Source organism: Leuresthes tenuis, unplaced genomic scaffold, assembly GCF_036924035.1.
Source record: "Leuresthes tenuis unplaced genomic scaffold, fLeuTen1.0.hap1 SCAF_24, whole genome shotgun sequence".
Classification (NCBI taxonomy): domain Eukaryota; kingdom Metazoa; phylum Chordata; class Actinopteri; order Atheriniformes; family Atherinopsidae; genus Leuresthes; species Leuresthes tenuis.
The window spans coordinates 7,766,257-7,791,401 of NW_027325378.1; the positions used below are offsets into that span (position 1 = coordinate 7,766,257).

At 41.9% G+C, this 25,145-nt stretch overlaps 3 protein-coding genes across 4 annotated transcripts in view; 2 read left to right on the forward strand and 1 right to left on the reverse strand.

Annotated features, from left to right (window-relative positions):
• The window catches only part of LOC140284586 (E3 ubiquitin-protein ligase RNF31-like), a 423,699-nt gene extending 417,729 nt beyond the window's left edge, over positions 1-5,970 (forward strand). For both annotated transcript variants that reach the window (XM_072378493.1, XM_072378492.1), the window contains exons 19-24: positions 172-284; positions 751-864; positions 1,818-1,866; positions 1,975-2,071; positions 3,960-4,125; positions 5,437-5,970. In XM_072378493.1, the coding sequence (XP_072234594.1) occupies positions 172-284; positions 751-864; positions 1,818-1,866; positions 1,975-2,071; positions 3,960-4,125; positions 5,437-5,484 (587 nt within the window). In that variant the 3' untranslated portion in view covers positions 5,485-5,970. The remainder of the gene's footprint in view (positions 1-171; positions 285-750; positions 865-1,817; positions 1,867-1,974; positions 2,072-3,959; positions 4,126-5,436) is intronic.
• Positions 5,971-7,049: 1,079 nt separating this feature from the next.
• Positions 7,050-17,519, forward strand: irf9 (interferon regulatory factor 9). The gene is made up of 10 exons (XM_072378498.1): positions 7,050-7,132; positions 7,522-7,595; positions 8,911-9,033; positions 9,132-9,312; positions 11,385-11,515; positions 11,915-11,999; positions 13,243-13,302; positions 13,391-13,780; positions 14,767-14,882; positions 15,436-17,519. Exons 2-10 carry the CDS (start codon positions 7,539-7,541, stop codon positions 15,601-15,603), a joined length of 1,311 nt encoding a protein of 436 aa, XP_072234599.1. The 5' UTR covers positions 7,050-7,132; positions 7,522-7,538; the 3' UTR covers positions 15,604-17,519.
• Positions 17,337-21,274, reverse strand: emc9 (ER membrane protein complex subunit 9). Its single transcript, XM_072378504.1, has 6 exons — positions 21,090-21,274; positions 20,637-20,839; positions 19,387-19,463; positions 19,177-19,246; positions 18,914-19,008; positions 17,337-17,793 (listed from the first exon to the last, which is right to left on the reverse strand). The coding sequence occupies exons 2-6, from the start codon at positions 20,829-20,831 to the stop codon at positions 17,613-17,615; spliced, it is 618 nt and encodes a 205-aa protein (XP_072234605.1). The 5' UTR covers positions 20,832-20,839; positions 21,090-21,274; the 3' UTR covers positions 17,337-17,612.
• Positions 21,275-25,145: the final 3,871 nt, after the last annotated feature.

Below are 25,145 nucleotides of genomic sequence, written 5' to 3' on the forward strand. Positions count from 1 at the left end.
TAAGTCAGTAACAGTTTTTTGTAATAATGAGTTTTTCTTCTTTGTTTCACACTAATCAGTTAATGATTATTAGATGTGGGTCAGACACTGTATGATTTTTAAAGAGCATTATTTTCATGTGACCACATCTGGAATCGGTTTGTTTACCACTAATGTGGGGTCCTCTTGCAGCCTGTCCTCAGTGTGGGTTCCAGTACGCTCTGACGAAAGGCGGCTGCATGCACTTTACCTGCTCCCAGTGCAGGTACCAGTTCTGCAGCGGCTGTAACAACCCCTACCACAAGGTGAGTTCAGGCTCCATCCAGGCAGAGCTTCACAGCGACCACACGTTGTCACTGCATGTGCTCAGCAAACAAGTTGTCCCACCGTCAGGTGGAGTCAGAGCAAACACTGATGCAGACCTATCTTTAATGTTACAGACACTCCAGCACCACACCTTACAGTCATTTTCATTGTCTGTCCCTATGTCATGCCTACATCGGCGCCTTGTTGTCTAATAGCACATGCCGATTCTTGTCTTATGGAAAGTTCCACAATATTTACGTAGGGAAATATTTTCTGGACGCGTGACATCAGACTTCTGCGCTGCATGTATGTGGCGTCACATGTCATTTACAGTGGATGTTGTCAGAATATGTGAGTCTCGGATGACTTTTTTTGACTACAGGCGACCTGAATCATACCAATTGGCAGTTAATCTTTTAATCTGTCCACAAACCTTCTGTATTCACATTGTTTTTTCTGCTGCAGACTTTATGTAAAGCAGCTCCGTGCAACTTCAACGGCCTGCATGCTCATCACCCCAGAGACTGTCTCTTCTACCTCAGAGACTGGGAGCCACCTCGACTACAAATGCTGCTGCAGGTATTATCGTTTTTAGCTGGGTTTTCATCCTACTAGCGAAGGAAATCTGAAAATCTGAAGCTGCATAAAAAGAAATGTGATTGAGATGTCTTTTCTCAAACTAGAGTCTAATTTCCGTGTTCTGAAGGGAAATAAAAACCACCAGTGGAATCCTGACTAATGGCATAGATAAAAAGGATTGGAAGCAGTCCAACACTTAAGATTCCAGGACATGGACACAGCCTTATCTCTGGAAGAAAAGGGAAACTATTTCACAACACCACCCAGATTTTTTTCAAAGAACATCATGTCTCTCTTCTTAGTACAGTTAACATTATTATCTCTACTTCTGTTGGAAAAGTCCTCTTCTTTACCATTTGAAACCCGCCACATTCATTTTATTTAACATGTCGTACAAAACAAACCAGCAAAGATTCATGTTATTGGATTCTGATTTATTTCTGACTCAATTATTTTACCTACAGATGAATAGTTTTTTAATGCTGTTACACGATGTTAAATATTTTACATCGAGAGACGTGACATGTCTGTTTATAGCCTAAATTCAGTTTAACTTCTTTACCTGATTTGTATGTTGCTTTTAGTCTGAGAGTCGTTTAAAGTCCCGTTGATTCCTCTTCTCTCCTACTTTGCAACCATGTCACTAAAAGTGGGATTAAAACTTCCCTTAAAGTGTTGAGAAATGATAAAGATAGAAAAGGGTTGATTCAAACATCTGACAGTGAGGTGAAAATCTGCCTTTTCTGGTGAGGACTGCTGCTGGAGAGGAAGTGAAAGAATTAGAGCTGCATCCCAAATCCAAGTCGACTGTCTCTAAATGTGACGCTGAATATATTGGACCCATCTGTGTAGATGATTATCTTTCTGAAGCGTACCTCTAACGTCACCAGTTTGATTCTGACAGCAGCATAAAGTTGTAAACGTTATGTTCTGATTTGTTTTTCTGCTCTCAGAGGAGCGGCGTGGGCTTCAACACCGACCCGTCCAACGGGACTCAAGCCGGTAAAACACTTTTTGTTCACCAAGTTCTGGAAACAGAAAGTGTAGAACATAAAAACTGGCTTTTTGTTGCCTGTTTCTGGTCTATCGTTGACTTTGTTTTTCACGCAGATGCTTGTGGCGTGATGGAGCAGAAAGATGAAGTGGGTCAGCAGGTGGATTCTCCGTGTGGCGGCCCGACACAGCCGGGACAGGCTGGACTCTGCGAGTGAGTCTTTATATATATTTTTTGCCAGATATCACGTAGCCATAGAGAGAACACATTGCCATGTCCTGGAGGAGCTGAGCCTCCTTCAATAAGCTGCCATTTTGCAGGTAAAGGATGCTTCTCTGTCAGGACCTGTGGAGGCAATTGATTGTGCGTCGACATAAAGAGTTAAAGGGGAACTCCGGTATTTTTAAACCTAGACCTTATTTCTGGCATGAAATACGTTTATCTACTCGCCGAGAACAGTTTGGGACCACTTCATCCACACGCCCCCCTGAAGAACAGTTTATTTACTCCTTGCTCTGTGACAGTCGGCTAACTTCACACGGAGTTTGCTACTGATAGTTTTGTGCAACATGGCAGGATATTTATCAGATTTTGACAATGTGAACGACGACTTTGAGTAAGATGGACGTTCTTACCGGAGTGAATGAGCTGTGCTGCCGCCATGTGTGTAGATGGAGTGATCCCAGTAGAGGTGTGTGTAGAATTCCCTCCGTTAGCTCTCCTATAGCTGCAAGTAGCCACATAACAGCAGCTATGTGCTAACAGAGCAATAGTACGCGTTTGTTCATGGATTTGTCTTAAAGTATTGGTGAAATAAAGACAGAAAATGCCTTATTTAGAGGCTCTCAGCCCCTCAGCCGTCTAAGCCCCGTTCACTCCGTTATATGGATATCTGCCTATTGCGAGAACTGTTCTCGTTGAGTAGATAAACATATTTCATGCCAGAAATAAGGTCTAAGTTTAAAAATACCGGAGTTCCCCTTTAATGATTTATGTGAGGAGGTGTTTGACTGTTTAAAGTAAACTGTTCTAAACATCTGACCTCTTTTTACTGCTTTGGAAAAACTTGGAATCGATTGGAAGAGCTGTAATGAATAATATTTAAACTATTTTAACCAGCAGTTAGAGAGAGCTGATGATTCATGAGTCACTCTAACAGTTTATTACTCACTTTGTTCACCAGCTGGTTTGTATTTGGCTTTGTGTTTCTTAGAGTTCTTCCTCTGACCGCAGTCCGAAAAAATGTGAGCAAAAGATGAGGCAACAGAGTTAAATCAAGCTGGAAGTTCATCACTATAAGTGATAACTGTGTTGTGACATGTTGTAGATTTATACATGCGGATTCTACCCGCCTTTCGGTTCTTTCAGGAAGCCCGCTACAGAACAAACATCAGGGGTCAAAACAGTTTGTTTCTGTAGAAAGCAGGTCAAGTTTGGTAACTGCAGGGTTCTAAAAATGTTTGTACAAGACAACGTCAAAAACGAGAAGTGAATTTTAGAGATTTCAGTCACATACTGCACTTTGGTTATTTCGTTTGTTTTTATTTACCAAGAGAGCGAGTTTAAGATCAAGCTGTGATTTGCTGAGAATTGAGTAGTTTGTTTACAAGGCTGACTGAAAAGTCTGTATTTAATTAAGTCTTTCGTAAATCTTTCCCCTTTTTCCAACAACATCCCTCCGTTAAAAGAGTTCTCTGAACATGAGATACTCTACAGATTTCAGAAAGAAAAGTCACTTAATTTATCAAAAAAGAACACATTATTAAAGCTTTAAGACCAAATAAAAGCTACTGAACTCTAAAAAGCCTTTAAAAAACAGCTAGAATCTGTACTTTTATTATGACATCTTGAGCTGAGATGAGCTTGCGGCTCCCCTCGGCTTTTTAAAACTTCATTTTGAGTTTCAGCTCCTTTGTTAGCTCTTTGGATGTAATTCTACCTATTTGGGTCACGTGCGCAGCTTTGTTTGGCAGTTTGGCTAAATACTCTCTCGAGCCTCTGTAGAAGAGCTGAGAATCCCGCCACATTTATGCGTGTGAATGCTCCAAAACACATCAGAGTCAGCAGGTTGAAAGTTGGCCCTCTGAATGTGCTCCTGCAGGAAACACTACAGGGAGTACCTGGTGAGTCTGATCAACGCTCACACTCTGGACCCCGCTCCGCTCTACGATATCAACGAATTGACTCGGGCCTGTCAGAGATACCAGGTGGACATGCAGCGAGGAGACGCAGAGGATGATAACGCTTATCAGGCTCGACTGCTCAAGGTGGGTTACTGATGTGTTTATACAAAAGTCCTGATCTTCTCCTCTTTTCTTTATATTTTCTTCCAAGCAGCCAGACTTTCTTTTAATCTTTTAAAGTGGTCTTGAGCAATAGTTCTCCAGGCTTTCTGAAGGTCTTTCAGAGATTTTCTTTGGACATTAGCTGCTTTTTCACTCATTTTCAGTCCAGTCCTGTACCTTTTTTTCTTTGTTTAAGCCACTTAACTCTGACCTATGAATCATTCAAGCAGAAAAAAGGCTCCTAACTCAAGGGATGAACCAGTGTTGTGTCGACACATAACAGACAACTTAGCAAAGAGCCAGTTTTAAATTGTATCTGTAGGCACTTTGTTACTAGCAGCCTGTCACAAAGACACATAATTTGTTCCCATTTATTTAGTTGCATCTATGAAAAACACCAAAGATAACACAGTTTGACAGACAGAAAATAGTATTTTTGCAGCAACAAAGTGATTCCCAAAGAGCTATTTGGTGAAAACTTGGCATATCTCAGCATGGTGTGCAGTGTGTCCTTAAAACATTTTAGGAAACTGAACAAGTTGAGGACAAAAGAAGAAGTGTCAGGCCTAAAAAACTATCTACAGCAGATGAACAGTATCTGAAAGCGATGTCCTTAAGAAAGAGGAACAAATCCAGTAAAGACCTGACACAGGACCTGAGAGATGCATCTGGACCTTCAGCTGATCCATCTACTGTTGGCCCAAGCCTCAACAGAAATGGTCTCCATAGAAGGGTGGCTGTCAAGAAGCCATTCTTAAGGAAGGGAAACAGGGAGAAAAGGCTGAGCTATGCCAAATGACACAAGAAGTGGACTGAAAATCAGTGGCAACAGGTCTTATGGAGGGATGAATCCTCCTCAGAGCCCGGACCTCAACATTATTGAAGCAGTGTGGGATCATCTGACAGAGAACAGAACAAAAGGCAGCCAACATCCAAAGAAGAGCTTTGGGATGTCCTTCAAGAAGCCTGGAGAACTATTCCTGAAGACTACTTAAAGAAATGACAGAAAGCTTGTCTCAGAGGGTTCAGACTGTGTTGGAGAATAAAGGAGCTCAGACCAGATATTCACTTTAAAGCTCATTAGAATTGTCTTAACTGTATTTACATTTATGTTTGCACTTTTTTTTAAATAATCACTGCACATATTATCAGTTTATGTGCAAGTATTAAAGCACAGTACAGTATGGCTCATACAGACAAACAGTTCATATATTATGACTGAGCTCTGAGGAGCAACTGAAGCTACAAAGATGTGATTCACAGCATTTGTGTTACTTTGTTTCCCCCCGACAGAAACTGATGGAGGTTCCTCTTGGAGAAAAAGTTCCTCGAAACAAATAAAGACTCCTGATCGTCATAGACATTCAGCTGAAATCAGACTTGTCAGTGAAATGAACTTGGATTGAAATGAATCTGGATGCTGCTGTGAAGAAACTGGTGCCAAACCAGAGGAGAGAAACAGATTTGTGTTTGGTAACGTTTGCTTGTTGGTCTGAGTTTTGTTTTCTCTTCTTCTCAGTTTATGATTCTTTTATCACAAAGAGACATGTATTTTTTATGGTGATCTGTGCCTTTAAATAACATATTTACCTGTTGGGAACTCATTTGTGGTGTGAGGCTGACTTACGTTGAAGGAATGTGATACTATGATTCATATCTTCCACTTCAAGAAAAGGCATGTTCAAAGACTAATATAGTCAGATTTATTACCTTATAAAAAGCGAAGTGAATGTGTCATCAAAATGTTGGACTCTTCCTCTTTTTGTTGATTTGCGGAGCATAAATCAGCTTGAAATCAGCTCATTAAAAGGATTATTTTTAAACTTGTGATTGTCTTTGTCTCATTTCCGGTCACCAGATTTGATCTAATTGAATTTTAAAGCTTTGGTTCATCTGCACCACAGCAGTGTGATTATCCACTCACAGCCAAAATAAATCAGTAATCACGAGTACAGATATCTATCTCAAGTTCACTAACAGTATAACCTTTAAGGGGAGTGATGCAAAAGAAATTAATGAAATAGTGAATAAACTGTATTTTCTCTTCAGTTGGCTTAATAAATATTAAACTTTTACATGAATAACACTGATTTCTTCAACAATATCCTTTGAACCAGCAGTTGTAATCAAACCGTAGCTATTAACAATTGTTATAGCTGATAATAGTAATGTGGGTTGAATTAGGATTATTTTTACTTTTTAAAACCCTAAAATATGTGTCAGAAGATCAGAGTTGAATTAACTGAATCTTTGATTAACTTTTAACTACAAAGTCATTGTTTTACATTCACATTTCATAAATCTGAAAATGAATAAGGAATAACTTGATGTTTGCGTTAATATGCAGAGATCTGTCAAAAACATCAATGTAGACGTGTCTGACGTTTTTCTTTCAGTGAAAACTGAGCCAAAGTTTGCAGGAGACATCAGCAGTAGGTTTTTTTTTAAGAAGAAGAAGAAATGCTTCAAGGGTAATCATGCAAATTAAAAAAAAAAGGTAACCAAGTGACCTAGGATGACCTACATTGAATTGTTTAAAACGACAGTTTGGATGAATAAACTAGATATTCTCTTCAAAATAGGCAATAAATAATAAAAAAAAATCGAACTGATATTAAAGATTACGTGGATAAACTGCTAAAAATGACATTTTACCATAACACTGACTGTTCACCTTAAAATAAAGCACTGAAATAAGTTGAAGTATGACATTTAAAACTGAACTCAGAATAACTCATTGATTAGTTGTTAATTTTACTAAATATATGGTCTGTTTTACGGGAATAATGACCTTATTTCACAATATCAAATTGAAATCTATGGCACGTTCATTTGCCTGTTATGTCGCCCCCTGGCGGTCAGAGTAGCAAACGTTTCCTCAAAGTCACGTGATTTCTGGGAAACGGCTCGCCTGCTCTGAGAGGACCGCTTTGCAGGGAGCGCATAGACTCACACACACCGCAGGCACGGCGGAGGAAACACAACTGAGGTAAACGAAACTTAAAGTCTGCTTCCCTAATTTTACACCTTGGCGTCTATTTTTGAATAACTCATTTATAAATATGACAGGAGACGGGGTGATGTTGGTACTGATTGGGTTAGTTCATGTACCAGACTCCGTTTAAATTGTCGGATTTTAGAAATCAGCCGTTATAATTTGCTGATGAGACTTCTGCTTGGCCCGAAACCGCACACTCGAGGGTTAAATAGTTTCTACATTTAATCAAGTCGACTTTAATTGGTAGTTTTTCCTCTGATTTTATTGTTTTTATTCCAGTGGATGATTTAAGTGTCAGTAGGAAAAATGTGTTATTAAAGTTTCAGGGGCAGGATGTCTTTGGGGCAGGTGTTTAATGGTTGGTTGTCTTCTTTTAACAGCAGTCTAAAAAGCAATCATGGCAGCAGGAAGAATGCGCTCCACTCGCAAACTTCGCTCCTGGATAGTCACGCAGGTGAGTGTGTTCCAATGTGCGTGAGGGAGGGAGGGTGTGAGATGAGGAAAGAAGAAAGGGAGGGGGAGAAAGAAAGGGAAAGAGCACAAAAAATAAAATGACAACAACAGGAACTTGAATTTGGCTGCAAAAGTAAAGGCTCGAAATAAGCTGCACATTCGTTTTTACTGACCTGCTTCACACATGAAATGTAATTGAAATGTACAATCTCTCAATAAACAAAAACAACTCATTTACCACGTAAAATGGTTCAATTGGGCGCACAGCATGCTGAAATGTCTCAAGTTTAAAGTGGATTTATAAGCCCTAAACTTGTATTAGCTCAGTATTTAAGCTATGATAAAACCGTAGCTCAGTTACAAAATAGAGAAGATAAAAACAGCAAATTCTCACAACAAGAAGCACCAAAAGCTTAAAAAAAAACAAAAAAAATGTTTTGATTATTTTCAAAACACTTAATCAGCTGATGCTTTCTTTGCTGAACTTAATATTTAGGTTTGATTATGTTAATTTAGCATCTTATCTACCTCATCACTAATTAACAATTTTGTTTTTAATGCCAGATACAGTGCATATGCATAAAAGTTTTTTTTTTTAAAGCCCAGAGTAGTGTCTGCAGGTTTTGACTGTCTAAGCACTGGCTCCAGGGCCCCAAACTGAGCTGATCCAGTGCAAAGAACTGCTTACTTCATGAGCTGGGGGCGAGGATACGGAGACCAGCCAGACCAAATAAATGTTGTGACTGCCATGTTTAAAAAGCCAGAGTAGCGTCTAGTTTTCTTCATCAAGAGTAAACAATAAAAAAACTGGATGTTAAGTTAAAGCAGTCAACATACGCTCAGTGTTATTAGCATTTTCCTGCTGTTTAATGTTTAATGTCAGCAGTTGTAAGTGAACGCTGCTCTACGCATCATACGGGGCAGCGTTCAATCACCATCTTCAAAAAAACTTATAAACAACGTCTGCAGCTACTTCTATAAACGTATCACCAGCAGAAGTTCATCCGTGGCACAGAGTGTACACAAACACTGACTTTTATAAACCAGCAATTATAAACAAAGCTGGTAAGATTATGACACCACTTTGCAGATGAAACACTGCGGTGATCCAGATCTTAAACCCAGACTGCTCGAGAACGAGGTTCAAACATGTACCGGAAGAATTGTTTAAAATAATGTAATGATGTTGCTTTTTGGCACCAACCAAGCCCCAGCACTTATCAGAAAGTGGTGTAGTGCTCAGCCTGAGAAGTGAAACATAAAAAGCCTTTTATCACTTAGGGAGTCAAGCTGTGGTGTGTTTGGGGTTCTTCCAGGTCAGCAGTGGAAAATATCCGGGTGTAGTGTGGGATGACGAGGCCAAAACCATGTTCCGCATCCCCTGGAAGCACGCCGGGAAACAGGACTTCCGAAAAGACGAGGACGCTGCCATCTTCAAGGTTAATTGCTTCTCAGATCAACTCTCAATACGCTGCACATCACTGCTGCTTCAGAGCTCAGTGGTGGAATAATAAAACAACGCTTCTGTCTTCGGCAGGCGTGGGCGGAGTTCAAGGGCAAGCTGACAGATGGGGAACAAGACAATCCAGCCACCTGGAAGACCCGCCTGCGCTGCGCTCTCAACAAGAGTCCAGAGTTCAATGAGGTGATGGACCGAGCCCAGCTGGACATATCCGAGCCGTACAAGGTCTACCGCCTCGTTCCCATCAGCGAGCAGGGTGCGTACTCCTTAAATCGATGCTTTGGTTGTGATATGTGATGTGACATCCTGTTGGCTTTTGGGCAGTTACAATCAATTTTAAAATCATAACATAACCATTTACAAAAATAGACTAAATTAAATCATTTGGAGTAAGCATTTTTCTGTTAAAGCTACATTTTGAGGCGAACTTCCTGCAGTATTGTGAGCAGTGTGTAGACGGCAGTAAACTGAGGTTAAACTGTCTTTAACATGACAACTAATTGGACCCCGCAACTCGCTCACGATGGACTTTTTCAAAATAAAAGCCGGTGAGCAACAGATGTTTACAATATAAATAATAAAAATAATTGTGATAATGAATTCATTAGTTAACGCAGAAATAACGCGTAAGTATGGCCAGCCCTAGTTTTAAGGATGTTTTTTGTTTATGGACTGGTGACCTGCTTGCAAACCTGAATCTGATGGATCTTTGTTTTGAAATATTCTGTAAATTGACAGAAACATGAGAACAACTAAGTGGCTTCTTAGTAATATTTCCTTTTGTCAAACCAAGAGTTAAAAACATCTAAAATGTTAGACGTAAACCATGATGACTAAAATACAAGCCCTGACATTGATTGACATGTCAAACGGCTGAGTAGATGACACTTAGGAAATGCTGTGTTGTTTTAATGTGTTGTGTGTAAAACTCTGGCATCATATCAACATAATGAGGTGGAGAGTGCTTCTGGTTGGACTTCCTCCACATGAGTCCACACGGTCAACTTCCCTTTACTGTGTTTATGCTAAAAGTTAACGCTGAATAATGTTGCAACGGTGGTTGAGTTTCACAACTTTTTGTTGCGTTTACATGTTGGTGTGAATATCGGATGATTTTCTTTCTCTTTGCTGAATGTTGTGAATAACTTGGAAGTCGGTGTTTTCTGCATGCCGTTATCAGGAAGGCCAAAGCACCTAAAGTTGTGAAAAGTTGACTAAAAACTGATCTGCCATGACATTATGAGCTGTGGCAGGTGAAGGGGGAGAACATTGATTGTCTTACAATGGCTCATGGAGGTGGGAGGAATATGTTGCATCGCAGGTCAAGTTTCTGTCCCTCAAGTTGAATTTGGTCATAAAGACTTCTGTCTTGTTTTTTGAGGATTCTTTCTGAACTAAGTTTTAAGTGTGAACTGAAATGATTTCAGTCACAGCAGAGTTGACCTAAATTTCTTTGCTCTTGGGCTCCCCCTACAGTCTTAGGATGTAACGCCACTGATCCCTCGCACATGTACAGCCAACATGTACGCTGAAGCGTCCTCAAAGACGCCCTCAAAAGCAGTTTTAAGGTTCACAAACTTCTCTAGTGTTGCTTTAACTAACTTCACTGTTATAAGCTTTACATTTAATTTAGAGAGGCTTTAAATATTCGTCCTGACCTGTAATTAGTAACAAAAATGTTTCCGTTTGTCACTTTAAAAATGAACAGCGCAGCTGTTGTTTGCTCAGATGTTGCGAAACTTCATCAGCTGATAATCAGAGTCGTCTAAATGATTTATATTAGGTGTATCATAATAAAACGAGAGAAAACATTACTAAATTATATAAATGTGAATAAATTCTGTCATCTTTTCTAGTTTTCCTTGATGTTTTTCATGATTTGGGGGAGAATGATCATAAAACTTTGATAAAACGTATCAGAAACCCTTCATAGGCACATTTTGCTTTAAGCTGCTATCAAAGTATTTTTTCTCTGCCTACATTCAGGAGGCCAGAATACAAATGTGACTGATGTGTCAGTAAAAACAACCTCCAACAGCGTTGTTTCGGTTCAAGTGACTTTGTTTTGATACCATTGCTGTATGGAGTTACGCTGTAAACAAAGCGGGATACTTATCTAACATTAACACACTCTGGAACAGAAAGAACTGAAATGAATCGTGAAAACAACAGGACAAAAAGGCAATAACAGATGGAGGGACTTCTATCTGCGCAGCTGGGGCCGAAAAGTTCAGCCAGGGTCCATTTGATGACTCAGACAAGTGGAGCAGAGCTGCAGCCGTGTTGAAATGTCATGAAGTGGCTTCAACTCCCTGTGTGTGTGTTCAGGTTTGGTGATGCCTGAGAAGAAGAGCAGAGATAAAGGAAGCAGGAAGCTGAAAAGGAGGAGCAGCGGGTCCGAAAGCGACGATGTCTGTGGGGTCAAACAGATAAAGACGGAAGAGGTCACCTCTCAGCTGGTGAGTTGAAAGACGGCGTGAGGAGGGTGTGTGGTTCCACTTATGGCCAAGCCAGGAAAATAACTCTGTTTGGTATTAATCCGCTTGTGTTTGAGCTTTTTACACCATCAGCATAATACAATAATACAGTTTTTCTCCAGCTGTGTTGGAGTTCATGAACAGCACAATAAACACTTTCCTCATGTGTGTTTATTCAGGCTAAAGGGAAAGTTTTGTCTTTATGCTCGTTAACCTCAACACAGAAACACGAATATCTGCAACAGAATTTAGCTAAGAGAAGCCAAAACACTTGACTTTGATTTTTATTAATATTTACTATAATCATGGAGGCTGAGTTCACTATGTCCTCTTTGGGAATAAATTATAACAAATGAATGTCTGTTTTCTAATGATTTGCAGCACGTGGAAGAAGCTGTGCTGCAAAGTAACAGCCCGGTGCCGTCAGAAGAAGCGTCTCAGTGCACCACCATCATACAGGGAGACGGTGAGTTTAACCGAGCTCCTGCCTCAGCTCAGCGCTCACAGCAGTCACTTTGGCTTGCTGTGTGGTGTTTGTAGTGAGCAGCTGTGTTTCCGTTCACGAGTGAGTCAAAACTAGGTCAAAAATGTGAATTAGACTCTGGTTTGAGGTGGAGACTGCGTTGTGTAGCCGTGAGGACATGCAGCTGTAGAAAGAGTCACAGTGGGGATAAAAACTGGTGGACATCCACAACAGGACAATGGAGCGTGTTTCAGGAATGACTTTAACCTCTGGGAATATCTTTCTGAGTTTATTCAGCTTGGATTCACAAAGTTGTTTTTATTCCCCTCAAAGCATCAGTTTTCATCATGTTTCTCATGATGCACTTTGCAAAAAAAAAAAACATTTTTGAGCATTTTTTTGGCTCATTATCAGGTTTTTACCGTTTTAACTCACCTTTTCTTCTTCTTCTCATCTTCTAAATCCCCATCAAAAATGGTAATGAAAGCCCAGCTTATGTCACCTTTCTACCAGGCATTGATTAAAGCCCCCAAAAACTTATGTGTGTATGTTCATTTATACATATTTAGATTAAAGTTTTCCCTTTGTGATGTTACAGTACGTTTTTTTCTCATGTAGAATTCTAGGATTTAAAAAATGCAAATGATCCTGATCTTCAAGTCCATAAGAACACGAGTAAATATGTTGCTTTTGGTTCCCCGTTTTCTGTTCAGAAGTGCTTAAAATAAAGGAACGAAACACAAATTGTGGGACGATCAGATTCGCACCAAAAAGAGTCTTAAAAATCAGGAAGAAGTTTGAGCATTAAACCAGAAAATTAAACCATAAAAACCAAAAGAGTTTTTTAATAAGTTATAATTCATTAATTCATTTTAAAGTTCATTAAAATGTTGAAATGCATCAATTGTGGCACTTTCTAATAATGTTCCTCTTTAGGAACCTGAAATAATGTGTCATACATCCATTTAGTTGACACCCGAAGGTGCAAAATAAAGATTTCAGTCAGGGGAGACACTGCAATTCAAATTATTTTACAATCTGTTCTTTAAATAACTCTTGGCAGGGTTTTATCACCGGCAAACTGGACTCTGAGCAGAAGTGTTTGCATGACTCTAAACAACCGTGTTACTATAGTTTCCACGACAGCCTTATTTCACAGTGACCTTTTGTCCCCGTTTCATCATATCAGCCAAAATAAATCTCTCCAGAATCAACCTTTTTTCCCCTCTCACCTTGTTCTCTGCAGCGCTGAATGAGATCAGGTTGGACGTGCGCATCGAGGAGAGCGTCACTGCCCCTGCAGGAGGTAATAAAAAGCTGAGCAGGTTGTAATGGAGAAGGAAATGCTGAACTTCAAGCTTTAATCTTCCCCGTTTGCATCTCCGTCTCTACAGTTCAGGACTCCTTCAATGTGGTGGTTCATTATTTAGGACGGGAGGTCCTCCAACGTCAAATCCACGGCACCGACGTCCGGATAACATACTTGCCTTCCTCTCCTATCCCCCCGACACCGGCTGCCCTGCACAACAGGTTTCCACGCATCGCGCTCCCAGAGCCGCCCTCCTCGCTGCCGGCCTGCCCGGAGCTGCAGGCCATCTTCACCCTGCTGCCCTTCATGGAGAAAGGAGTGGTGCTGACCTCCACGCCGCAGGGGGTTTATGGCAAGAGGTTCTGCCAGGGGCGGATCTTCTGGACGGGGCCGCACTCGACCTCAACGGGCCTGCACAGGATGGAGAGGAACACAGAACCGGCACTGCTCTTCAGTAAAGATGTCTTCAAGCAACGTGAGTCAGTGAAAGTGGTTTTTACAGGAATATTCCAAAATCCAGAAAAAGAGCTGGAAGCTGCCTCCCCGTGTAAACAAAAAGAAGATGTCCACATGTTGACGTGGGTGGATCACAGACTCAGCCGTGATGAAGGATTATTTCTTAAAAGGATCAAAACAGGTTTGACTGGCTGTAACTACTGATCACACAGCAGCTTCAGAGCACCGTGAGCACATTCTTCTTTCATGTGCCTTCATTTGTGGCGGCGGAGGGGAGAAGAGTTTGAAATGTGTTAAAACAAGGGTTCAGCCAGCCAGGAATCAATCATGTGCCATGAATCATCAGACAGTCCAAGCGTGTCAGTCTGAAATGACTTTATTTTTCCTAATTCAGCCTGTATGCAAACACGGCTCAGCTTCTAAAAGCACGTGGCTCACACCATAAAACTCATTTAATTTTTTATTATCAAGCTAAAATGCTAAATATTCTAATTCCAGCCTCTCTTAGCATGATTGTGAAAGCATTTTGGGGTTTGGTCATGTTCTGTTTACCCGCTCAACCGCCAAAGTCTTTTGTCTTTTGAAACCGGAAGTTTAGAAGCAGGGAACCACAGAGGCGTCTTATTGTTTGCACTCTGGAACATAGCGTGCTTTATCGTCTGCTTTACATAAATATAATAAATGAACATCGTGCTGCTTTAAAAAAAAGATGTGAAACTTGTTGTTGAGAAAGAATTTCTCATTTACTCGGACTTCTTTTTGCAGCAGAGAGTCGCCCCCTGCTGGCGACTCAGAGATTGCGGAGCTCTTCTGTATTTTTTCCAAACCACTCGATCATTTATTCTTTCATTTTGACCACTTTCTGGCAGCGAAGACAAAACACTGGAGAAATTCAGTGATTCTAACTTTCAAAAAGCACATTCAAAGCCCAACCTTTCAACAAAGAAACTGTTTTCGATGCCGTTAAATGTTGTATTCAAGTCACTTTGTCTCTCGTTTATTCAGAACTGGACCAGTTCCGTTCAAATGGCGGCGAGCCTCCTCAGTGCAGCTTCACTCTGTGTTTCGGAGAGGAGCTGAACAGCAAAGAGGACCCATTCAAAAAACTGATCATCGCTAAGGTAAAAGGGACTGTGTATCACAAGCACATTTAACACTCATTACAACTCATTTTCAAAGCCACTTCTTTCTCAAATACACACGCTGTGGCCTAAAAGTCAGTGTGAAACTAAAGAAAATACTCTGATATTGTCATTCTTTTTAAAGACATAAAACTCTCTGTCCTGGTCCTAGTTGACCTTTAGTCGTACCTCTCTTATGAATAGAGCCACTTAAGGTAAGGAAGGTATGAAGGATCAAGTATCATGTAACTTTCCAAACATATTAGTCCATTTTTCGGATTTTAAACCGCTGGCCCTTGTTATTCAGTCAGTCTCTCAAAAACAAGGACAAAAGTAAACTGAAAACACTTTAACATTGATATTCTTAGTATTTGTTCCCAAAACGTATTTATTGTAGAACAGAATGAGCTCTTTTTGTTTTTTTCCTACAAGGTTTTCCCTCTGAAGCAATTATAGTTGATGAAAAGCTAATTTTTGTACCAAATAACAGCGGTAGTTTTTGGACCCGAATCAACGTAGTGCTGAACAGTCTGGCCTCTACTCTCCTCTGCAGATTTCATTACCGTGGGCAGAACAGCAGGTCCAGAACGCCATGTCCATCTTTGAGTCCATCTCGGTCCTCCAGACGCTGGCCAGCCAGTCTCCGCTGGGAGAAATAACCCTGAACCTGGTCTCTGTGCCTCCCACTGCCTCCGAGCAGACCATCTGTATAACTATCTGAGCACTTTGAGAGGTTTCAATCCAAACTTTGATTCTGAAACATGTCCATTATCCCAGGAGCTCCAGCCAGTAAAACCCACCTAAAATGAGACTTTAAGGTAGCTCATATCAAAATGAGAGCCTCTGGTTTGTGTGGCCGGTTCCGCTCTCAGCCCAAACCGACAGAAACAGCCTGAAATCTAAGACCTTTAATATCCTCTGGGATGTTCTTGTGAGAATCAGTGTACTGGCAACACTACAAGCAAACCAACTCTGAACTCTTTCTTCATCATCAAGTGTCTTGACATGTTGGAAAGGTTCTCAGGAACGTGATGCTGAAGAGGCGGAATAACGTGTTTCTGCCGCTGTTTCCTGACTCTTTAAAATAGTTTTGTTATAACATGGCTTTTTTCAACTAAGAGTGGTTGGAAATGATGTTTATACTACAGTACTATATCCACTTTGTCCTCATGTCAAATACCAGATTTACAGTTTTAATGACCGCCAATATTTCAGTTGATGCGTAGCAGTGGTGAGGAGTACTCTCATATATGTCTCTATTAATGTGTCATTCAGTCCTAAACTTCATTTAAGTGTAACCTGTTTTTGCACAAACATTTAACAAATGTGGGTTAAGGGTTGTTGGGTTTTTTGTTGATCTGTTAGAAATATTGAAGGAAATATCCATCCTCCCGTAATGAAAATCACAGCATTTCATGCATTTTGATCATGAGTCTTAAATGTTCCAGCAAAGGATGCAAAATGAACATTTTTAAGGGTCTTACTGACCGTGACTGTAATAGAAATGTTAAAATCTTGTTAACGACTCTGCTGTAACACTGTTGTAGTTGTTTTGAGCAGAAAACAAAAGATTGAAATGTCTTTTAAGTGGAGAGTCCGCTGAATCCGTCTGTTGGAGTGTAAAACGTCCCATTTCCTGCATTTAGTCATTTTTGCAGAACTTGAAATTATTTCTGACACATTTTGAGTAGATAGCCCTGATTTAAGCAAAGCTGATTAACTTAAATACCAATAAGCAGTTAACACACACTTTAGCAGAGGTTTTAAGGCAGTATAGAGAAGTAAAAGGAGACAGAGTAGATTCCTGCACATTTTGCACATAAAAAGACACTAAAGATTATGAGATAGTGTACTGAAGTCATGTTTAGTTCACTGTGATCATGAGGAGAATACATCTGAGTCTATATGTGTCATTTTGACAGGAGAAACATCCAGAAACATGTCAACACCTCAGATTAACCCCCATTTACCCCAAGTTTAATCAGCAAATTTAAGGTTAATTGAGGATTTGTTGATCTACTTAAGAGTACAGGTGCCCACAGGAGGAGTTACAAGTTGAGAAATACATGAATAAATATCTGCTTAACTACAATATGGTGTGCCAGAAACATCTAACAAGTGTGTATTCTGCTCAGACTGTAGGAAATTTAGAGTAAACTATCTCCCTGTTTTCATGTCTTTTATTATCAGAAACATTCTTGACAAGGAAATTAAACTTTTTTTTAATGATTCATTCAACAAACAACAAAAAGAAAAGTTAAAAAACTAATTTGTAACATGTTAAACGGCCGTCATCCTCATCCTAACCGTCTACTAAAACCAAACATTTTGAGTCTCTGCAACTTAATGCACAGCAGGAATTCTGGGACATCAGTCTCTTGTTATCTTTTCCACATCTCCAAGACAAGATGTAGACAAAAACTGGACCAGAAAATAAGCAGAGGAGAACTGCAGTAGTGTTAGAAGGGATTTTAAGGTGGATTAGTCCTTTAAATCAGCGGGGTGTTGGGCAGGACCTCAAGGCACGCTCAGGTGCAGTGAAGGGTTGGAAGACTGGAGATCTAAGATGTAAATATTTTGTTATTTATGCATGTTTGTCTTTGTTCAGAGGAAAATAAACATCTTCCTGGACTCTGTTGAGTGTGTCTGCTTATAAAAATCACATTTCTACAGGATGCGGTGAGAACATAAATAAGTGAGTGCTAATGGACTAACTGGTGCTTCTTCAGTCTAGATGTTCCCATTGGCGGGCGAGGAGAGCTCTGCTATCTTGGTGTTAAGTTTCTGATTGGTCCAGTCCTTTGTAATGTCGTCCAAGTGGCCGTCGAAGTCCACTAACAGCATGTGGTCGCCTGACTCCAGCATCTGGCTGGCTATCGCCCGAGTCTCCTCCCACTGTCTCAGCATGATCCTGAACAGGGCGACAAAGAGGAACGGGTCAGCGTTGTGCTCACTTCAAAAAAGAAAGTACACCCTCTTAATTCTCTGGTTTTTCGTGTCAGAACATAATAAAGACAAATAATTTGCTCCTTCATGAGTTAAAAACAACCTCAGATGAACAAAACATGACATATTACACTGTGTCATTATTCATCTGACAAAAACTGAGACAAAACAGTTTGTAGAAGCACCTTTAGCAGCAGGAAGTTGAAGTAATGCTTTTCTGTGTGACGTTATCAGTCTCTCACACGGTTGTGGAGGAATTTTGGACCACTCTTCTTTTTTAATTTCCAAAAAAAATCTCAAGAAACATGATGGACCTAACAACAAGAGGACTTTTCTGATTTGAATGTGGCGTATGAATGAAATCAAAACGTGCGCTGCGTAATTCTCACTGTATATATTAAGAGTGCCGTGTAATGCAAGATGTTTATGGAAAGGCTCATCAACGCCTGCACTTCTTAAGGAAACTTAAAAGGGAAGAGCTGAGCTCAGACGTCCTTCTCCAGGTGTGAGGAGAAGCAGGCTCTGCAGTGGGTGGATGAATAACGGATGTCATTTTGAAAGGCTGCAAACTACCAAGACTTGCAACACAAACGAGGAACTTATCAGTTATTACTTACCGATAACCTCAAAGCGAACTCTGCATCCGTTTCACTCTCTGATATTAATCTGAGATTTATTCTGCAGCTGTTCAGAAAACAGTTAAAATGCAGAAGTCTAAAGTCCTGGTTTGTTTTGGTTTTTTATTTTCTATAGAAGTCACAGATAAGTCTCTACAGATGTACTGCACGCTTTCATTTTGAATCTAAGAGCACACAACAGAAAAGCTGCTTGGAGATGACTTGGGTTGGTGTGTCATGTCTTTGTAAACAACAAAAATAAACCCAACCTTCATCCTGCTGCTTTTAATGCAGCTCGACGAGGATGATTGTCTCAGCAGACCAAAAACAATCAAGAAAAACCTCGCTTCGACCCTGAATCCAATGTTAAGAGACACAGTAACAGTTTGGAGAGTTCATTTAGTCTCAGGTGACTAAAGTTTGTCTAAAGCCTCTAAGTCTCGCCCTCATCCTCCAGTTGGCTCTTACGTGTGTTTGTCTTTGAGCGTCCATCTTGAATCTTTCCGCTCGTACATCACAATGGGAGGAACCCGATAGTCTGGAGACATCTTACTGCTGTCAAGCTGTGAAGCAAAACACAAAACAGACTGAACTCTCTTATTACATTGAAAGTAAAGTCTTTACCCCCCATTAAACACTCATCAAACGGACTAATTGGGCTGACTGGCGCGTATCGGCGGCCATTTCTCAACTCTGCTTGCTAACAGATTAGAGGAGTATGTTTTTCTTACCATCAACAAAGCAGCATTGTCACACTGCTCTGCAATCTTGTCAGCTATCTTCAGTGCACTTGGTGTTGGGCTGTCAAGAAGCACATTAAAAAAAATGTTACAGTTCCCCAAATATAAGAACTGTGCTTAAGAAGTTTTGGGAATTATCCAACACACTGTATGTTTTAGTAACTGCATTACACAGAGAGGCTGTTATATCTGGAAACTCGCCTGCTATCTGATGCACATGCGTTGGCTTGGTAGTATCCAACTATCCTCTGCTGGGTCTGTGAACACCACACATCCACCTGAAAGAGGATGTGAAGCAGATGAAAATGACAATTTCTTCCAAAAAGAATTTAGATTTTCTCAGCTGTCTTTAAGCTGGACAGATGTTTATTTACTTGGATACCTGGAACATCACTTTGTCCTTAGAAGTAAAGAATGTAAAAAAAAATATTGCACCGTCTTTTAAATAATTCATGTATGAAGGGATTTTATGTTTTATATTTTATTGACTTAGTTTTCATTTCTGTAATTGGTTGACAGTTTATTCAGATGTTAAATAATCTTTCATGCATTTTCTGTTTCAAAACTTATATTTACATACATATTCACAATTGTTTGATCTCAAAACCATTTTTTTATTATTCCTCTATTTTCAAGTGGATAGATGTTTACTATTTGAAGACGGATAGTAGAAATGGGCCAAGATTTGATTTTAGAGGTTTATGAGAGTCTCATAGGAATACACTATGGCATCTAAACAAACCAAAGTGTGACATCAACTTTCCGTTCTCAGCACAACAGGAAATGGGTGCAGTGATCTATTGAGACATTTGCAAACATAAATGTAAATACAGTAAATTAAATAAAAACAGTTTGTACAATTCTAAGCAGCTCCTAAGTGAATATTTGTTCTGAGCTCCTTTATTCTCCAACACAGCCTGAACCCTCTCAGACGAGCTTTCTGTCATTGCAAAAATACTATTTTCTGTCTGTCAAACTGTTATCTTTGGTGTTTTTCATAGATGCAACTAACGAAATGGGAACAAATGATGTGTCTTTGTGACCGGCTGCTAGTAACAAAGTGCCTGAAGATACAATTTAAAACTGCTTCTTTGCTAAGTTGTCTGTTATGTGTCGACACATCACTGGTTCATCCCTTGATTTAGGAGCCTTTTTTCTGCTTGAATGATTTAAGTGGCTTAACAAACAAAGATTCCTCTGAAAATAGCTAGGAACAAGGACTGGACTGAAAATGAGTGAAAAAGCAGCAAATGTCCAAAGAGAAACTTTGAAAGACCCTCAGAAAGCCTGGAGAACTATTGTTACAAGAAAGTCTGGCTGTTTTTAAGGAAATATGAAGAAATGAGGTCTGGACAAGGACTTCTGTACAGTACTATGAATAACACAAAAGTATAAATTACAGCAAGTAATGTGCTACTACTAACGTGAGGGTACCAAACTACACACTACACCTGTGTGAGAGCCAGTTGCGTGATGGGAGCCAAGGGCAGGTGGGAGTGAAGCAGGGGCACACAGTCTGTCACACAAACAGCACCACCAGCTAAACTTGACGACAGCAATAGCCCGTTGATGCTGCACCTCGGAAACAGGCAGGCGTGCAGGTACATCTTCACATAAGCCCGACACGAGAGCTCCACTTCACCCATGATGAGCACTACGGAGAAGCAGGATGACAGACCCTCAACACGAGCTTTAAAACAACAGTTGGCGACTGAAGCAAATAAATCAAATAAATATACGAGGTACAGAAACCTTAGTAAAGACTTTCGCTGTGATTTGCACAATATGAAGCCCGAACATAGACGAAAACGTCCCCTAAGTGTGTTGACATCCAGCTCATGTCGCAGCTATGTGTAGTAGTATTAGCATAAGAGCTAACTAAATAAAGCGGATTGTAGCCTTACCTGCTGAAAAAATGTAACTATAGTCACAGTGTGTAGCTTCAAAGAGCAAATATTATTCATAGATTTTCAAATCTAACAGTTCACGTAGACTTCGAGGAAGCCGGCAACAATTATGTTTTAAGTCACGGCTTTAACAAATGACAAGCGTCCAACCAGCAGCTTATAGTCTCGCCCAGAAGAAATATACTATTTTCTGATTGGCCTACCTCTTCGATTTTTGCAATTAGATTGGAGGAAGGGCTCGTCAATCACTTTATGCTTCGGTGGCGTGGTCATACATCCCAGCCTTATGCCCCCTAATGGAGAGGAGGTAACTCGCAAATAATTCAGTATTAGCAATTCCAGAAAGCCAAATGACTAACGGCTTTAGATTGTTGCCCTTTGGCTACTTGCAAAAATAATTTTGACAGCATTTTATGGTCAATTGGAACTTGTATTTGTAGGAAAATATGGATCCCTGGTGATAAAATCTAATGCTTTAAAATGTGGTTTTTGCAATAATGCCTGAACATTCTCAGGCTGCAATGGTCTCCACATGCTGCCATCTAGTTGTGAGGCAGAGATGTGCATGCCTCCATTTCCCAGACTTCAGGGATTTCTCACCATAAAAACCTTTCAGATTATTTGCCATGAAATGGACCGAGTTTGTATTAAGGTATTAGCCCAATTTTTGTTAAAGGTGTTTTGAAATTTCAAACAAGTCATGGCATTAGAGTACCCAACTATTTTTAAGTTTCATTGAACCGACTAGTCTTTTGTTCTGGTAAAACTATTGTTAGTTTCCCCATGAGATCTCAATAAGTGATAATATGCATGGAGCACAGAAACCAACCCAGCAGAGTTGGTCAATTGTGTTGCCACTTTGAAAGTTTCATTGAATAGAGCCACAACCAATCAAACTTGACATTTAAAAAAAAAAAAAAAAAAAAAAGTCAATGAACTGAAACTACTGAGGTTGATCTGACCCAAGCATCCGTGATCATCCTTGCAGCAACCTGTGTCTGTACTGTGCCCACTTTCCCAGGTAGCTAGGCACCTGGGAGTACAGGGTACAAAATTAGGCTGCTGCAGTTGCTTGGCAGAGAAACAAGGTGCTTTGGGGCTCTTTGGTTGCTGGTAGAGCTGAAATGTGTTACTTGGCTTCGGCGGGGATTGTTGCTGCTCAGGTAGGTAGCCAGGCACCTTGGGCTGCTGGTGCTCTTGAGGCTGTAGTGGTGGTTTTCCAGGCACTTGGGAGTCTAGGCGATATTGGGGTTGTGACGGGTAACTGGGCACTGATGCTGGTGTCGTTCCTGGTAGTCAGGCAACTTGGTGTGGTGATGTGGAAGGTAGCTTGGAACTGTGGCATCCTGGGGAGGCAGATAAGGCACTTTCAGTTGGTCTTGTCGGAGCAGATGTGGCTGGGAACCAGACACCTTGCCATGGTGTTGTGCAAGGTAACTTTGGACCTTAGCATCCTGGGGTTGCTGATGCTGGTAACCAGGCAAGTTGGTGTGATGTTGCTATGGAATGCATTTAGGAACCTTGGCATCCTTAGGCTGTTGGTGCCATTGTGGCGGGTAACCAGGCACACCTTCATTTAGATGAAATAGTGCCTCAGTAACCACTACTGGAGATATCAGTAGCATTATGCATGTCATTTGAGAAACAGTAGTCACATCTGCAAGAACAAGATAGCAGGGCTGAGTATTAGCTGGAAACCTGCTTTTCTGAGGAAAAAAAAAGCCAGATGGCAAGAGATTACATAAAGTCATTTTAATTTGAGAAGCCGATACAAGTCATGTGGAACTGACAGCCTCCCGGTTGATATTCCTGAAAGTGAACATAAGGATTGGAAAGTAAAGTTTCATCATGAAAACTGGATCAATCACTGAGAATAACTGGTGTTGGCGACAAACCTGCCGAGCTTAGCTGGACCAGTGACGTCGCTGCTGAGGCTCCTGGGAACGGTACACGTGCTGCCGGGGCTCCTGGGAACGGTACACGTGCTGCCGGGGCTCCTGCTGCTGGGGCTCCTGGGAACGGTACACGTGCTGCCGGGGAGCCTGTTGTTGGGGCTCCTCGGGACGGTACACGTGCCGCCGGGGAGCCTGCTGCTGGGGCTCCTTGGGACGGTACACGTGCTGCTGGGGCTCCTTGGGATGGTACACGTGCTGCCGGGGAGCCTGCTGCTGGGGCTCCTCGGGACGGTACACGTGCCGCCGGGGAGCCTGCTGCTGGGGCTCCTTGGGACGGTACACGTGCTGCCGGGGAGCCTGCTGCTGGGGCTCCTCGGGACGGTAAACGTGCCGCTGGGGCGCCTGCTGCTTGGGCTCATTGGGACGGTACACGTGCTGCTGGGGCACCTGCTGCTTGGGCTCATTGGGATGGTACACGTGCCGCCAGGGAACCTGCTGCTTGGGCTCATTGGGACGGTACACGTGCTGCCGGGGAGCCTGCTGCTGGGGCTCCTCGGGACGGTACACGTGCTGCTGGGGCACCTGCTGCTTGGGCTCATTGGGACGGTACACGTGCTGCTGGGGCACCTGCTGCTTGGGCTCATTGGGATGGTACACGTGCCGCCAGGGAACCTGCTGCTGGGGCTCCTTGGGACGGTACACGTGCTGCTGGGGCTCCTTGGGATGGTACACGTGCTGCTGGGGCTCCTTGGGATGGTACACGTGCTGCTGGGGCTCCTTGGGATGGTACACATGCCGCCGGGGAGCCTGCTGCTGGGGCTCCTTGGGACGGTACACGTGCTGCTGGGGCTCCTTGGGATGGTACACGTGCTGCTGGGGCACCTGCTGCTTGGGCTCATTGGGACGGTACACGTGCTGCTGGGGCACCTGCTGCTTGGGCTCATTGGGACGGTACACGTGCTGCCGGGGAGCCTGCTGCTGGGGCTCCTTGGGATGGTACACGTGCTGCTGGGGCACCTGCTGCTTGGGCTCATTGGGACGGTACACGTGCTGCTGGGGCACCTGCTGCTTGGGCTCATTGGGACGGTACACGTGCTGCTGGGGCACCTGCTGCTTGGGCTCATTGGGATGGTACACGTGCCGCCGGGGAACCTGCTGCTGGGGCTCCTTGGGACGGTACACGTGCTGCTGGGGCTCCTTGGGATGGTACACGTGCCGCCGGGGAGCCTGCTGCTGGGGCTCCTTGGGACGGTACACGTGCTGCTGGGGCTCCTTGGGATGGTACACGTGCTGCTGGGGCACCTGCTGCTTGGGCTCATTGGGACGGTACACGTGCTGCTGGGGCACCTGCTGCTTGGGCTCATTGGGACGGTACACGTGCTGCCGGGGAGCCTGCTGCTGGGGCTCCTTGGGATGGTACACGTGCTGCCGGGGAGCCTGCTGCTGGGGCTCCTTGGGATGGTACACGTGCTGCTGGGGAGCCTGCTGCTTGGGCTCCTTGGGATGGTACACGTGCTGCTGGGGCACCAGACCCCCTAATGGGTAGACTGGCTCAACAGGAAACATGGGCTCATAACGGACAAGTGACACCTCCTTTCCATGTTTCTTTGCAGTTCCAGTAACGTAGGCTGTTGGGAAAATATTTTAGTCCATGTATAGAATCAGCAAAGTAATTATTTTCCATCAAGCTTACCATTTACTTCATGTCTTCCAAGAGGTATCAGAGACAACAGCAACAATCTAGAGAAGAAAAATACACTTAATGCATATTCTAATAACACCAACTAAAATGTAATCAACTTATAATAAAAAAAAATTTTAAAAAGTTGAATCTTACCTAAATAGAAGCTTCTTCGCATCAGTCATTGTTGGCCTCAAACTCAGCCACATCTGCTAACCACTACCCAGAAATAAAATTTCACTAATGATAAAGCTGAAAGTCACTGCAGTCAGTCCCTTTATACTTCCCTTTGTATCATTACTAAGTGAACACAGGTGTCAGTTGTTTGAGGCAGACGAGGCTAGTCATACTGCAGGAGAAATTTACTGCATGTCAAACTAAGACAGGACATTGAATATTTTTACTATTGCATGTGCAACACTGTGTTTATTGTGTTTGGTTTCAGTTTCTTTCTGATTTCATATATATTTGGATGAT